At 46.1% G+C, this 15,100-nt stretch overlaps 1 protein-coding gene and 1 long non-coding RNA gene across 2 annotated transcripts in view; one reads left to right on the forward strand and one right to left on the reverse strand.

The window, feature by feature from the left end:
• The window catches only part of LOC147230885 (uncharacterized), a 30,145-nt gene extending 29,307 nt beyond the window's left edge, over positions 1 to 838 (reverse strand). Inside the window, exon 1 of the long non-coding RNA XR_015106559.1 lies at positions 427 to 838. This is a non-coding gene — a long non-coding RNA (uncharacterized LOC147230885). The remainder of the gene's footprint in view (positions 1 to 426) is intronic.
• rfx3 (regulatory factor X, 3 (influences HLA class II expression)) overlaps positions 1 to 15,100 on the forward strand; it is a 20,437-nt gene continuing 5,337 nt past the window's right edge. Inside the window, exons 1-16 of the mRNA XM_086151817.1 lie at positions 1 to 90; positions 3,734 to 3,846; positions 3,946 to 4,034; positions 4,823 to 5,072; positions 6,407 to 6,481; positions 6,750 to 6,931; positions 7,008 to 7,127; positions 7,207 to 7,331; positions 9,006 to 9,121; positions 9,193 to 9,308; positions 9,389 to 9,543; positions 9,637 to 9,734; positions 13,473 to 13,622; positions 13,697 to 13,905; positions 13,989 to 14,142; positions 14,215 to 14,257. Coding sequence (XP_086007943.1) covers positions 3,739 to 3,846; positions 3,946 to 4,034; positions 4,823 to 5,072; positions 6,407 to 6,481; positions 6,750 to 6,931; positions 7,008 to 7,127; positions 7,207 to 7,331; positions 9,006 to 9,121; positions 9,193 to 9,308; positions 9,389 to 9,543; positions 9,637 to 9,734; positions 13,473 to 13,622; positions 13,697 to 13,905; positions 13,989 to 14,142; positions 14,215 to 14,257 — 1,990 coding nt within the window. The 5' untranslated portion in view covers positions 1 to 90; positions 3,734 to 3,738. The remainder of the gene's footprint in view (positions 91 to 3,733; positions 3,847 to 3,945; positions 4,035 to 4,822; positions 5,073 to 6,406; positions 6,482 to 6,749; positions 6,932 to 7,007; positions 7,128 to 7,206; positions 7,332 to 9,005; positions 9,122 to 9,192; positions 9,309 to 9,388; positions 9,544 to 9,636; positions 9,735 to 13,472; positions 13,623 to 13,696; positions 13,906 to 13,988; positions 14,143 to 14,214; positions 14,258 to 15,100) is intronic.

A 15,100-nucleotide genomic window follows, 5' to 3' on the forward strand; every position in this document is an offset into this window, starting at 1 on the left:
GGCGACTGTAACCCACCAACAACAACCTCTCGCTTCATCATCACCACCTCCTCCACCATCCTCATATTCATCCACCAGTCCACAGCGCAGGTTTGAATAAATCCTTAATAACCCGAAGTCACGAGGGGAGTGTGTGTGGGGGTTATTTTCCGTGTGTGTGTGTGTGTTTTCTCCCCCCTTTCCCCACGGCGGGGGGGAGATGCGGTTTGTGTTTTTGTCTGCAGCCGGGATGAGGGCTCGGCGGATAGCAAGCTAGCGAGGGTGTTCCTTTGTAACGTGTTAGCTTTCATGCTAATGTGTGTGTAGCCGTGTGGTCAGGTGGGTGTAGTTTTCCCTTTTTTTTTTGGTTTCGTACCCCCCTGTCTTTATCTCCGGGTGTGTTAGCGTGTGAGTACGAGGGTGGAAATAGCAGTTGTTGAAACATACCATGCCGGGTGGAAGCGCTGGTTCGGGGCTAGTCACTGATGCTAGCTGGTCAGCTGGAGCAGGTGCCTGTTGTTGCTAAGTTGCTAACGCCAGCGGTCGGTACACCCTCCTCCCCTTTCCCCCTTTTTTGTTGCGCCGATAAACACAAGTTTGTGCTTCTCGGGGTCCAAATCCGGTGGGTTAAACAGCCCCAAATCGCAGCTAGGCAGTGGGAAGTGTTTTCGAGCTAGCCCTCCATGTACTTGCCATTAATGAAAGCTAAGCCATTACTTTCCCTTTTGTCTTAGGAAGCCGGATAGCTTCGCTAGCTTCCCCACCTGCCCTCTTTGTGGCATCAGATGTGATGAAGCTAAGTGATAACACCTAGCTAAGTTTTAGTGAGGGGAGGAAAAAAAAAGAATTAAAACATAACACAAACAACGTCCTCCCCTGCTCCAAAAATAAGGAACCGATATTAAAATAATTCCACGTCATCCGTTCATGTTGAGAACCGTGCTTGCACAACGTAAGACATATCTCGTCCGAGCTGCAAATTAATTTAAAAATGTCAGCGAAAAAAAAAATACAGACTTAAAGCATGCTTAGTGTGTGCAACTTTTTTTTTTTTTAATAACAACGGGCATCAGGTGTCTTAATCCTAGCTGATCCTGGATAAATGAGAAAGGGGGGGGGGGTTTGTTAAAAGCATCTGTTTTGAGGGGAAAAGTCATTTTTTGGGGGGGGGGGGATTTCAGAAGGTTTCTTAATGTTGCATCACAATTATCTTGGTGCTCATCGGAGCTGTTGTGCAGCTGCTGCCTCTGATTCCCATTAGGGCAGAGAGCAGGTGAGGGGAGGACAGGTGCACCTCCTGCAGCAGAGGGACCACCCTAGGCCTACCTGCACGGCCAGAAGATACTTAGACGTAAGAAACAAACAACCCGCTATGTTAATTTTGTTTTGCATTCGGCGCCAGATTACCGCGCTAAATCCTTTTGTCTCGCTAAAATGTAGCGTTTGTGTGCGAGCGGAGCCGAATAAATTGTGAGACGTTCAGCAAAGCAGCTGCGGTGTAAATGAACAATCCCATCCATCCAGATTTTATTATTGCCATAGAGCCAGAAATAGGCAATGCATAGACACCCATTCCCATGTGCAAACACACACACACACACACACACAAGCAACAGGATGTTGGGAGCTTCTAGTTATCAGATCGAGTTACCTTTTACCTGTAGTCTTCCCGGGCAGAAATAGCACCATGCCACCTGCTGCCTGGATCCTGTTGCATTTCCAATCACCAAAAGAGGGGCTGATTAATTCAATTATTCAGTCATCCATGTTCACGGCTCAGCAGAATACAGCTGTTTTTGTTTGCGGCGGCCGTCTCCTGTCCTCCGGCGATATTCCACGTTGATGCTAATGATTTTACTAACCTTGTTTTTGTTTTTTTCGATTTTGTTTTTTCAGTCTACTGCTAGTTAAACCGGGTCTCACTCGGGGCAAAACCTACATCGTCAAACTTCCAGGGGCAATTTCAGGAGGCCGAAAGCCACAAACTCCAGCGAAGGGGTGAACATTAGTTTTGTCACACTCGATCGTGATGTGATTGTGTTCGATTTAAAAAAAAAAAAAATGTTGCGCCACCATCGCCCCGCATATTAACACGTTGTTTTCGACACCGAGATCCCATCAAACAATTCGCTCACGGCGTGCCGGCTTAAAAAAAAAAAAAAAAAAAAAAATCCAACCTTTTGCATAAACACGGCACTTTCGAATACCCTCCTCTTCACTTCCTGGCTGCATCTCTCCCAATTTTGCTGCTATTCTAGCTGAAGATCATACTCCCGTGTTGCTTCAGGGTAAGTGTGTGTGTGTGTGTGAGAGATTGTACGCGCGATATACTCTTCAGTCTTGCACAGTACCTCAGGATTTCTTTGCCCAATATGCCAACTTTATCAGAAATGGGTTTTGGGTGATTGCTGCTCCGAGCTTTGTCTGACAGCTACGTTGGGTTACCTTGCATTTAACGTTAGTCAGAGGAATAGTGGGGAGGAAACAGGGGGCAAAATGTCGCCCTCCTTGGTGGCTTTTGTTCCTCTTGTGTCTTTGTAGGGCTTGCACTTGCTCAGTGGAGCACAGCATTTAAGTGGGCCACAAGGGAGTGCCTGAATGGTGAGGCAGAAGGTGTGTTAGTGTGTGTTTATGTGTGTGTTTGTGGAACTGGGGGGGTGTCGGGGTGAGGCGACCCGAGTGTGTTGTGATGCGGGGGTTCTTTTCCACGACACAGTGGCTCAGTCAGGGGTGAACATTCCCGGGTTCTAACCCCAGTTTTTGCATTCCCACATTAAATGAGTTGCTTTTGTGTTTCATGCAAAAAAAAAAAAAATTGTATCGCCAAGGATTTTTCCTCAAAAATACAGATTTTTAAAATGTGATTTTGGTTTGTTTCCGCAGCAGCGGCGGCGGCGGCGGCGGCGTGCCTAGCGGCTTGCTGACGTGTTCGATAGTTAATACGCATCCACCTTCCCGGGAAAAGGTCCGCGCTAATTAATCTCAGCGCCTCTGTGTTTTTTTTAATTTTTTTTTTTTATCCAAAATGTTTTGTCTCGCTATCGGTTCACGAGGAAAGCTTAATTCCCAACTTAGCGGTTGTTGGTTGTAGAAAAAGAGGAGCGGGCGTGATGTTGGCGATAAGAGATGAAGCAGGCCGTCCCCGGTGGGACTCGGAGCTGTAAGGAAACCCGTCTTAATTAACCAAGAGAGGTTTGCTCACGGAAACTCTGATGGGAAGGAGGTGGCCTTCCTCTGGAAGACACGGCCGTCAAACAATCAGATACTTTTTACACTTCTTAACGTAAATCGGTCACTTTTCTACGGCGATGAAAGACTCCAATATCCGACTTTTTAGCTGTTGTTGTTTTCTTTTCTCATCCCAGGCGAAGTTGAACCGCTAACGTGGGAGCGGACGGGAACGCCGGGCAGCATCTATTTGTAGTTTGTTAAATATTAACTTGTTTTACGGCCGCCAACACGGAGACAAAACCATGTGTCAGTGATGCATGAGGCCTCCCGGTACACGGAATCGCTCCGGATACGCCGATTCGACGGCCTGCGATTAATCATTGTCGTTTTATCTGCAAAGACGCCGAACCGAGGATGCGCTTGGGCTCATTTAGCCGGGGAATATTTGTGAGTTTGTGAAAACGTCTGCGAACGCCCGCAAGAATCCAGATGTGGAGCGGCCGTCATTCGGAAACGGCTTTTCCGGCGAAAACCCGCGGCTCGTAGGGATGTGGGATGACGGCGCGTCGTGTTTTCCGTCCAGGCGCCATGCAGACCCCTGAGGCAGGCGCTGACTCCACCTCCACCGTCCCTATTCAGACCACCGTGCCTGTCCAGCCCGCCGGCTCCACCCAGCAGCTGCCTGTTCAGCAACAGGTACATCTGTACCCCCCCCCCCCCCCTTCCCTCCGTTTCTTAATTAGTCTCCGCATGATGTGATTTTTTTTTACGCTTGCAATTTTGTCGTCCTCCCAGGCACAGACTGTTCAACAGGTTCAGCATGTTTACCCAGCACAGGTGCAGTATGTGGAGGAGAGCAGTGGTGTCTACACCAACGGCAACATGTGAGTCGCTCTGCCACCCGGCCTGCACTTACACCCCTCCACAAATATTAGCGCTCCGTCTCCGCAGCCTGTTTCCCCTCCTCCCCTCTCTCTCCTCTTGAGTCTCCTCACCGCCGCCATTCATGTCACACGCACATGATGTCGGCGGGAGTGCGTCCGATTTCCGTTGTTTGTCTTTTTTTTTTTTGTTTTGTTTTTTTTCTAGTGTGTCTTCAGGGGCAGTCACCTGAACATGACCAGAAGTAGTTTTTTTTTTTTAAACGCTGAGGTCTCCTGGGTCTCAAAATACACACTCTGTTAACAAGCCAGTGTGTTGCGCCGTTTATTTTTTTTATGTGTGTGTGTGTGTGTTTTTTTTTCTTTTCTCAGCCGCCGGGATTCGCAATTAAGACACAGAGTCACACGGTGTGTGAACTCTGCTACAGTCACGTGACAAGTGCCTGAAAATGCAAAATACAAATTAAACCAGTCCCTGACACGTTCCCCCAAATAAAGGGCTCACTTTTTTTTTTTTTCTTCATTTTCTCCTTTTTCTTGTAAAATCTCCGCCCTCGAATACGACGCATGTTTTTCACCTCTGCATGCGCATTCATGAAATTATTTGTACGATGGTGCAAACGTGATTTATTTTGTTTTTTTAAGATATTGCACTCTTTGTTCTCGATATGCACTTGCAAAATTTAAAAACATTTGAAACTAATCCCCTCTCCCCCACCCCCTCTTCTGGTTTAGCCCCCCTGTGTTAGTTTCGGGCCGCTAGACTGACTGCTAACGTCTCTTCCGCACAGAAGAACCTACTCGTACTCAGAACCGCAGTTGTACAGCCAGAATAGCGGCGGGAGCTACTTCGACACGCAGGGGAGCTCGTCCACCGTGGTGACATCTCACGGCATGACTAACAATGGAGGAGGGGGCGGCGGAGGAATGAGCATGGGCCTGGCGGGGGGTCAGGTAATCAGCAGCGGTTCTGGGGCCTACCTCATGGACAACGCTGGACCCCACCCTGCCACCCAGACTGCACGAGCTTCCCCGGCTACTGTGAGTGCATGGCGTCCCCCCCTTCACCGGGTTTCTCGCCCGCCTTTGCCTGCCTGTCGTCGACGGTCCGGAGGGGCGGGGCTTGGAATTAACCTCTAACGGCTCTCTCTCGGCAGAACCTCTCCGCTTCTAGTTTTGCCTCCCCTTCTCGCCGCCCGCTTGGTTTTTACGTTGTCGCCCTTGCAGACCCTCTGGCCGTCTCTCCAACGTACCTCCCGTTCGGATTCTCCGATGGAATATAGATTTAAGAACGGTTTATTGTCACAAACGTGTTTCCCCGAACCACGGTGAAATTCCCACTCTGCTGCCCGCAGTGCGTTTTGATAAGTGCTGATATAAGATAAGGGAATTTTGTTGACCATGACAATATTGATAAATGTAAATAAAAAGAGACGATTAAAAGATAGCAAAAGACATCCACGGATAAATGGAGAGTAAATAACAACAAGGATAAGAATAAACAGAATGCGGGTGGGAATAAACATCCAAAAAGACAAGGATAAGAACAGAAACAGTGACGATAATGATGAGAAAAATAAACATGACGTGATTGAGGCTCTGGTGAGTCCAGCCGGTAAGTTTTGTGCTGTCCAGACTGCCGTTGTACAGTCTGATGGCATTCGCAGCTTTAGGATATTTTAACGCCCCTCTTTCCACGAGCGTTTAACAAATTTGCGTGGGATTCCGAGCAGGGATCTGGCTCCTCGCCGCACGCAAAGTTTCGCACCGCAAACATTTTAATCCGTCTCAAGAAAGGGATGAAGAAATGCAGATTGATCAAAAACAAGCATCCGCAGACAAACTTGGAATCACGTGTTTGTTTGTTTTTGTTTAATTTTGTACAAAAATTTGGGCCAAACTTCAAGTCACGGCGCCGCTAGCTACATGTTAGCCTGTGTTTGTAGCGTCCTGCCATCTTAATCCAGCGTGTACATATAAATATTTCAGACTAAACCTCAGCCTCGACCCTACAAGTTGCCGGATTCCTCGGCCTCTCCTTCCCCGCCTGGGAAAGGCGGCGGTGTTTTGTCCGCACACGCTTGTAACAAGAGGATCTGCGGCGAAGGAATCCGGTCGGGTCGGTTGCCTCTCGGCTTTCTATTATTGATGCGCTCGGTTGATCGTGTCGAGGATAGATGGGCCTTCTTCTCTCGGGGTTCAACGGCGAACCGTCTCCTCGAACCTCCCCTGGTTTTTGCTAGCGGCCTCTAAAGTGTCGACACCAACTTCTTCACTCTTCTCGCTTTTTTTTTTTTTTTTTTGTCGTCTTGTTTTTTCTTTCATCCCTCCCCTCCTTATGTTCTGTTGTCCTGTGCTTTCCATGGTTCTATCAGATTGAAATGGCGATTGAGACGCTCCAAAAATCTGAGGGTTTATCCAGTCAGAGAAGCTCGCTGCTCAACAGCCATGTAAGTTGCTTCTTTTTTTTTTTTTGTGTTGTTTTTCTTTTCTGAACGCTCGCCTTCGCCCCTCCTTTTCCTCTCCCGCCGCTCTCCGACTCTTTCTACCCCCACTTTCTGTTTTTCTTTTTTTTTTTTTTTTTGTTGCTGTTTCCAATGGACCGATCGCTCGAAAGTCAGCGTCCGCTTTAGCGCAGCAGCGACAGCCCTCGGCTCGCTCGGTCGCCCGGATCCGTGCGGTAAAGCGGCGTTTCTTTTCCCCCTCCTTCACTGGCAGCTGCAGTGGCTGCTGGACAACTATGAGACAGCAGAGGGCGTCAGCCTACCGCGGTCCACCCTCTACAATCACTATCTGCGCCACTGCCAGGAGCAGAAGCTGGACCCCGTGAACGCGGCTTCTTTCGGCAAACTCATCCGCTCCATCTTCATGGGACTCCGTACGAGGCGCCTCGGGACAAGGTGGGCCCTCGGCGGAATTGAAAACCCCCGTCCTCTTCCGTCCGCCCGACTCGATCGCTGTGTTTTCGTCCTCCAGAGGGAACTCCAAATACCACTACTACGGCATCCGGGTGAAACCGGATTCCCCGCTCAACAGACTCCAGGAAGATATGCAGTACATGGCCCTCAGACAGCAGCCTGTTCAGCAGAAGCAGAGGTACGACGCGGACGCCACGCCGCCGATCCGCGCCGCCGCCGAGGTTCAGACTCTCAGGAGGCCCCTGGTGTGTTTGCAGGTTCAAGCCGGTGCAGAAGTTTGACACCGGCTCCGGGGAGAACTACTCAGGTGGAGGCCACAATCTTCCCGGCGCGGCGGAGCAGACGGTCATCGCGCAGAGCCAGCACCACCAGCAGTTCCTAGGTCCTCCAACGCTCTTTGTTCAATGTCTCGAAACCCGAGTGACGCGCGGGGAAATTCGGAGGACGCGGGAGTTTAGCGCGCGGGACGAGATCTAAGTGAGCGTTTTAAAGACAGCTAGCTAGCTAGCTAGCGCAGAAAACACAAACCAAGTGCGCGTGTCGTGGACTCGTCCGTGAAGAGACGGAGAAGTTGTGATGGGACGTGGACGGACGAGGAGGTGGAAGAGGCGTTAGAAGACGGTTTGATGGTTTCAAAAAGAGGAGAGGCTTCACTCTGTCCGTAAATGGAGTTCAGACATAAAGTGTAGCAAAGTTACATTTAGCTTAGCATTAAGGGTGGAACCCAGACCTGATTGTTTATCCGGCCCGCAAAACTATTTTCTTTGAATATTTTAATCAGTATTTTCAGTCAATATTGAATTTAGAAAGTCCTAACTTTTTCCTTACGTTAAATTTTGTAAGGTGATTACATACAAAATAATTTTGGTGTATTAATATTTAAATTTAAAGATAGAGCACCTAGTTGAAAAATTTTTTCTATGCATTATTTGTTTTACATAAAGTACAATCCTTTAAGATATGCAACAAATCCTTGGCTCTTGAACAGACTTATACGATAAGATAAACTTTATACCGGCCTGTTTTACTTTTTTAACTTGGCAGCCAAACCATTTTCTTTGAATATTTTAATCAGTGTTTCCAATCAGTATTGAATTTAGAATCTCCTTATTTTTTCCTTTGTTGAATTTTGTGTGGATGATTACATACAAAATAATTTCCGTAGATTTATATGATCATGGATGATTTTAAAGTTGAAATAAAATGCCAAAAAATGTGAATATTTAAATGTAAAGATAGATAATTAAAAACTTTTTTCTATGCATTATATGTTATTTATAAATTATGATCCTTTAAAATCATGCAACAAATCCTTAGGTCTTGAACAGATTTATAAGATAATATAAACTTTATTCTGGCCTGTTTTCCTTTTTTGACTGGGCCGCCAAACTATTTTCATTGTATATTTTAATCAGTATTGTCAATCAATATTGAATTGAGAAACTCCTTATTTTTTCCTTTTTTTTTAATTTTGTATGGATGATTCCATACAAAATAATGTCATTACATTCATATGATCATTAATGATTTTAAAGTTAAAATAAAATGTAAATATTTCAATTGCAATTTTCATTTTGTTCAGTTTACATAATACCTAGTCGGACCATGCATAAAAATTAAACAATGCGGCCTGCCGGCCAAAATAATTTCTCACCCCTGCTGTAGCCAGTAGGCTAAGTTAAAGATTTAAAGAGTTAAAAAGCACCAAATGAAAATCGTTTTTTCTCTCCATTATTTGTTATTTATAAAGTACAATCATTTAAAAACACACAACAAAACCAAAGGGCTGGAACGGATTCATAAGATAAGAAAGGGGAAATTCTTCTGTAACGGTTGTCAAATAAATAGGAATATCAATTGAGAGACGATTCGAAAAACGGAAAGACAAAAAAAACACGTGAAGGAACGGTTGAGGTCTGGAGGTCGCGGTAGATCCCGGAGGTCAAGCTGATGTTGCACTCCGGACCGCTTGGGTTTTCTTCTTCTGCATCTCTGGATTTGTTCAAGTCATAAGAGGATAGAAGATGTGACGGTGGTTTCTCCTCACGCCCGACAGACGCGTCGCGGGCGCTGCCGGACTTTGTGGAGCTGGACCTGGGGCCGAGCAATACTGAGAACATCAGCCCGGACGACGTGAAGGCTCTCCAGTCCCTTTACAGAGAGCACTGTGAGGTGAGGGTTCTTCTCGCGCCCGTACGACGGTCTTCACCCAGACGTTGACCCTTCCCCGCTTTTCCCCCCAGGCCATCCTGGACGTGGTGGTCAACCTCCAGTTCAGTCTCATCGAGAAGCTCTGGCAGACGTTCTGGCGCTACTCTCCGCCCGACTCCGTGGAGGGAGCCACCGTGACCGAGAACAGGTGAGGTGGACCGGGAGACCTTCCGGCGGTTTCTCTTCGTGGGGGGGGGGAACGCTCGGTTATCGTTGTTTTTCTGGCAGCGGCGTAAGCGAGATCGAAGCGAGGCTCCCGCACTCGCAGCTGCTGGCGCTGTGCAGGAACGAGGCCGTGCTCAAGTGGATGAGCACCTGTGACCACATGATGTACCAGGCCCTCGTGGAGATCCTCATACCTGATGTCCTGAGACCCATTCCCAGTGAGTCCCGGGCGAAACGGCGTCCGCCGCCACGCCGCCGCCACGCCGCCGCCGTCCCTTCTGAGCCAGCGTTTTGTGTTTCTCTTCCCCAAGGTGCCTTGACTCAAGCCATTCGTAATTTTGCCAAAAGCCTGGAAGGTTGGCTGAATATTGCCATGAATGCAATTCCGCAGAGAATGATCCAGACCAAGGTACCGCCGCGACGTTCACGCCTCTCGAAATACCCACGTTCGGATCGCTTTAAAAATATGAATACAAATATAAAAAGAGAGATAGAAGACAGCGACAGTATCAGGGCTAATAATCGGCAACACAAAGGAAAAGCGAGGGTGAAAAATACACAACCGGAACTAAACGACAATATAAATTTCCGAAGAGCGTCCGTAACACAGCAGGTGAAAAAGACGAATAATAAATAATACAAGGAAAAGTCCATCCATCCATTTTCTGTCCCCACTTTGTCCTCCAGCTGATCGCTATCTCGGTACATTTAATTTTCATTCATCATTTCAGTCTGATTTTTTTTGGCTACACATTCAACTATGTAAAGTAAAAATTATTTAATGAGGATCTAGGATGTATTATTTTAGCGTTCCCTTTATTTTTTTGATCAATGTACAAATATACAGTACACAGTGCTTGTCTATTAGCCTCACGTGTCCAATTTGTAACATGAGATTTTATTTCAACTTTCAACTAAGTGCACAAGATAAACTTTATTTCTCCCCAAAGGGGAAAGTCCTTTCACCGCAGCTTAACAGTTATGTCAAAAAAATACAAGAAGAAGGAAATGAAATATAAATATAAAAAGAGAGATAGAAGACAGCAACAGTATCAGGGCTAATAATCGACAACACAAAGGAAAAGCGAGCCGGAACTAAATGACAATATAAATTTCCGAAGAGCGTCCGTAACACGGCAGATGAAAAAGACAAATAATAAATAACACAAGGAAAAGTCCATCCATCCATTTTCTGTCCCCACTTTGTCCTCCTCCAGCTGATCGCTATCTCCGTCTTCCTCCCGAGCGCTAAAACCGTTAAAGTCGTCTTCTTCCGTGTCGGTCATTCCATCGGTCCGCTGCGACGAGGCTAAACGATTTAGCGTCGTGAAGCTTGTTAGCACCTCCCCGCAAAAAAATGCATAAATTAGCCGTTTTGTCGTTTGAACCTCGGTTTTAAAAGCGTGTGGGAGGGGAAAAGAAAGTATACCAAGGTACCGCCGCGACATTCACACCTCTCGACATACCCACGTTCGGATCGCTTTAAAAATACGGAAAAGGTCGTTTCAGCACCTTGGCAACACGGTGCCCGAGAGCGACGTCTTCCAGCGCTCCCGTCGCTTCTTCAAAACCACTGTCATTTCCAGGCTATTGAGCGCACCTGAATATAAGTCGCACCGGCTAAAAATAAACAAAGAAATATAGGTTTACGTGTTGCCGTGGCAACTGGATGTTACGCCGCTCATCCGAGAGGCTTCTTCGGCGCTAATGACCAGTCGGGGGGGGTTCCTGAATATAATGCAATATACAACTCGTAAAATATAAACAACACAATGTAACTCCACATTTAGGAAGCAACACTGATTGATTTGGAGTGAAAGTGTGTTTTTACACTTTCGTTTTAAGTGTGACTCCAAATCCAGACCTCCATGTATTCATACATTTAATTTTCATTCATCATTTCAGTCTGATTTTGTCGTCTGCACATTCAACTATTCAAAGGTAAAACTATTTAATAAGGATCTAGGATGTATTATTTTAGTTTTCCCTTTATTTTTTTGATCAATGTACAAATACACAGTATGCCGCTCTTGTCTATTAGCCTCACGTGTCCAATTTGTAACATGAGATTTTATTTCGACTTTTAACTAAGTACACAAGATAAACTTTATTTCTCCTCATGGGGGAAATTCCTTTCACCGCAGCCTAACAGTTATGTCAATAAAATACAAAAAAAAAGGAAATGAAAGATGAATATAAATATAAAAAGAGAGATAGAAGACAGCAACAATATCAGGGCTAATAATCGGCAACACAAAGGAAAAGCGAGGGTGAAAAATACGCAACCGGAACTAAACGACAATATTTATTGCCGAAGAGCGTCCGTAACACGGCAGATGAAAAAGACGAATAATAAATAACACAAGGAAAAGTCCATCCATCCATTTTCTGTCCCCACTTTGTCCTCCTCCAGCTGATCGCTATCTCCGTCTTCCTCCCGAGCGCTAAAACCGTTAAAGTCGTCTTCTTCCGTGTCGGTCATTCCATCGGTCCGCTGCGACGAGGCTAAACGATTTAGCGTCGTGAAGCTTGTTAGCACCTCCCCGCAAAAAAATGCATAAATTAGCCGTTTTGTCGTTTGAGCCTCGGTTTTAAAAGCGTGTGGGAGGGGAAAAGAAAGTATACCAAGGTACCGCCGCGACATTCACACCTCTCGACATACCCACGTTCGGATCGCTTTAAAAATACGGAAAAGGTCGTTTCAGCACCTTGGCAACACGGTGCCCGAGAGCGACGTCTTCCAGCGCTCCCGTCGCTTCTTCAAAACCACTGTCATTTCCAGGCTATTGAGCGCACCTGAATATAAGTCGCACCGCCTAAAAATAAACAAAGAAATATAGGTTTACGTGTTGCCGTGGCAACTGGATGTTACGCCGCTCATCCGAGAGGCTTCTTCGGCGCTAATGACCAGTCGGGGGGGGTTCCTGAATATAATGCAATATACAACTCGTAAAATATAAACAACACAATGTAACTCCACATTTAGGAAGCAACACTGATTGATTTGGAGTGAAAGTGTGTTTTTACACTTTCGTTTTAAGTGTGACTCCAAATCCAGACCTCCATGTGTTCATACATTTAATTTTCATTCATCATTTCAGTCTGATTTTGTCGTCTGCACATTCAACTATTCAAAGGTAAAACTATGTAATAAGGATCTAGGATGTATTATTTTAGTTTTCCCTTTATTTTTTTGATCAATGTACAAATACACAGTATGCCGCTCTTGTCTATTAGCCTCACGTGTCCAATTTGTAACATGAGATTTTATTTCGACTTTTAACTAAGTACACAAGATAAACTTTATTTCTCCTCATGGGGGAAATTCCTTTCACCGCAGCCTAACAGTTATGTCAATAAAATACAAAAAAAAAGGAAATGAAAGATGAATATAAATATAAAAAGAGAGATAGAAGACAGCAACAATATCAGGGCTAATAATCGGCAACACAAAGGAAAAGCGAGGGTGAAAAATACACAACCGGAACTAAACGACAATATTTATTTCCGAAGAGCGTCCGTAACACGGCAGATGAAAAAGACGAATAATAAATAACACAAGGAAAAGTCCATCCATCCATTTTCTGTCCCCACTTTGTCCTCCTCCAGCTGATCGCTATCTCCGTCTTCCTCCCGAGCGCTAAAACCGTTAAAGTCGTCTTCTTCCGTGTCGGTCATTCCATCGGTCCGCTGCGACGAGGCTAAACGATTTAGCGTCGTGAAGCTTGTTAGCACCTCCCCCCAAAAAAATGCATAAATTAGCCGTTTCGTCGTTTGAGCCGCGGTTTTAAAAGCGTGTGGGAGGGGGAAAAACAGTAGCGGCTAATAGCCTGGAAAAGACAGTAGTTGTACTAAACAGTGCAGAAAATTAAACTGGAAATGCATACGGATATTTGCGTCCGTGCACAGCATGGCCCGTATCTGCTGAAACTCCCGTTGTCGATGACCAAAACCACCTGAGCCGAGTGCACCTTCCCGATCTTGGCCGGTCCATGTGGTCATTCATTAATCGGCGTGAAGCTGATTAGCCTTCCCAAAAAAAAACCAAAACAAAATCATTGTTTAAAAGAAGTAGTCAGTTACAAGTCTGAAATGACAGTAATAGATTACAGGAGGCGGGTAACACGTGCTATGTTTTTTGCTCCAGATTGCTGCTGTTAGTGCCTTTGCGCAAACGCTGCGTAGATACACGTCTCTGAATCATCTGGCTCAGGCGGCCCGTGCCGTGTTGCAGAACACGTCACAAATCAACCAGATGCTGAGCGATCTCAACCGCGTGGACTTCGCCAACGTGCAGGTGAGCTCGCCGAACCGTCGGCGGCGCCGAGGCGGCTTCCCGGGGCGTGACGCGGCCTTTCCGCTCGCGAGCAGGAGCAGGCGTCGTGGGTTTGCCAGTGCGAGGAGGGCGTGGTGCAGCACCTGGAGCAGGACTTCAAGGCCACGCTGCAGCAGCAGAGCTCCCTGGAGCAGTGGGCCGCCTGGCTGGACAACGTGGTCACCCAGGTGCTGAAGCCCTACGAGCACCGGCCCAGCTTCCCCAGGGCGGCGCGGCAGTTCCTGCTCAAGTGGTCCTTCTACAGGTACGAGGCGGCGGCGGCGGCGACCTCGCGCCGAGATGTCCGGGCGACGGCGCGGAACCCTCACGGTTGCGTTTGCTCCGTAGCTCCATGGTGATCCGGGACCTGACCCTGCGCAGCGCCGCCAGCTTCGGCTCGTTCCACCTGATCCGCCTGCTGTACGACGAGTACATGTTCTACCTGGTGGAGCACCGGGTGGCCCAGGCCACCGGGGAGACGCCCATCGGCGTGATGGGGGAGGTACGGCCCGTCCGAACGATCGCCGGACGTCTCCTTGAAACCCCGGCTGAGATGTTTTGTCTCTGGTTGCAGTTCGACAGCCTCAACACCTTGTCCCTCACGAACATCGACAAAGGTTAGTGGGCCGAGATGAGATGGTCTTCTCCTTTGGGCTTCCGGCCACTGGGAATCCACCTTCTTTATCTGATCAATCAATGTTGAATTTAGAAACTCCTTATTTTTTACTCTTCTTTCACTCGATGGATGATTCCATACAAAATATTGTCGGCATATTTGTGTGATCATTCATGATTTTAAAGTTCAAATAAAATGTAAATATTTCAATTGCACTTTTCATTACGTTCAGTTCACATGTTAGCTAGTTGCCCACCCCTGCTGTAGCCAGCAAGCTCAGTTAGAAATAGAGCACCAAATGAAAAACTTTTTTCCATGCATTATTTGTTGTTTTTAAATGTTAAAAAAATTTAAAAACATGCAACAAAAACCAGGGGGCAGGAATGGAGTTATAAGATAAGATCAATTTTATTTGGGAACATTTCAGACTTGGGCATTTTAAAACCCTGACAGTTTTGCTTTTTTTATCTGGCCCACCAAACTATTTTTTTAAACATTTTAATAAGTATTTTCAATCAATATTGAATTTAGAAAGTTCTTATTTTTTACTTTTGTTTAATTCTGTATGGATGATTACATACAAAATAATGTCTGTACTTTAATGTGATCATTTTAAAGTTGAAATAAGAGGCCAAAAACTTAAAAATATTTAAATTTAAAGATAGAGCATCAAATGAAATGTGGAACAGATTTATTAGATAAACTTTATTGATCCCCCATTTGGGAAATTCTTTTGTCACAGCAGCGTAACAGATTATAAGTGTCAAATCAATATGAATATAAATAGAAAATAACAACCAAATAGACAGCAGAGAGAACAACAACAACAGCAGCAGCAGCAACA

This window comes from Fistularia commersonii, chromosome 9 (assembly GCF_037954325.1).
Source record: "Fistularia commersonii isolate RoL2024-O1a breed Wild chromosome 9, RoL_Fcom_v1.0, whole genome shotgun sequence".
In the NCBI taxonomy this organism is placed as follows: domain Eukaryota; kingdom Metazoa; phylum Chordata; class Actinopteri; order Syngnathiformes; family Fistulariidae; genus Fistularia; species Fistularia commersonii.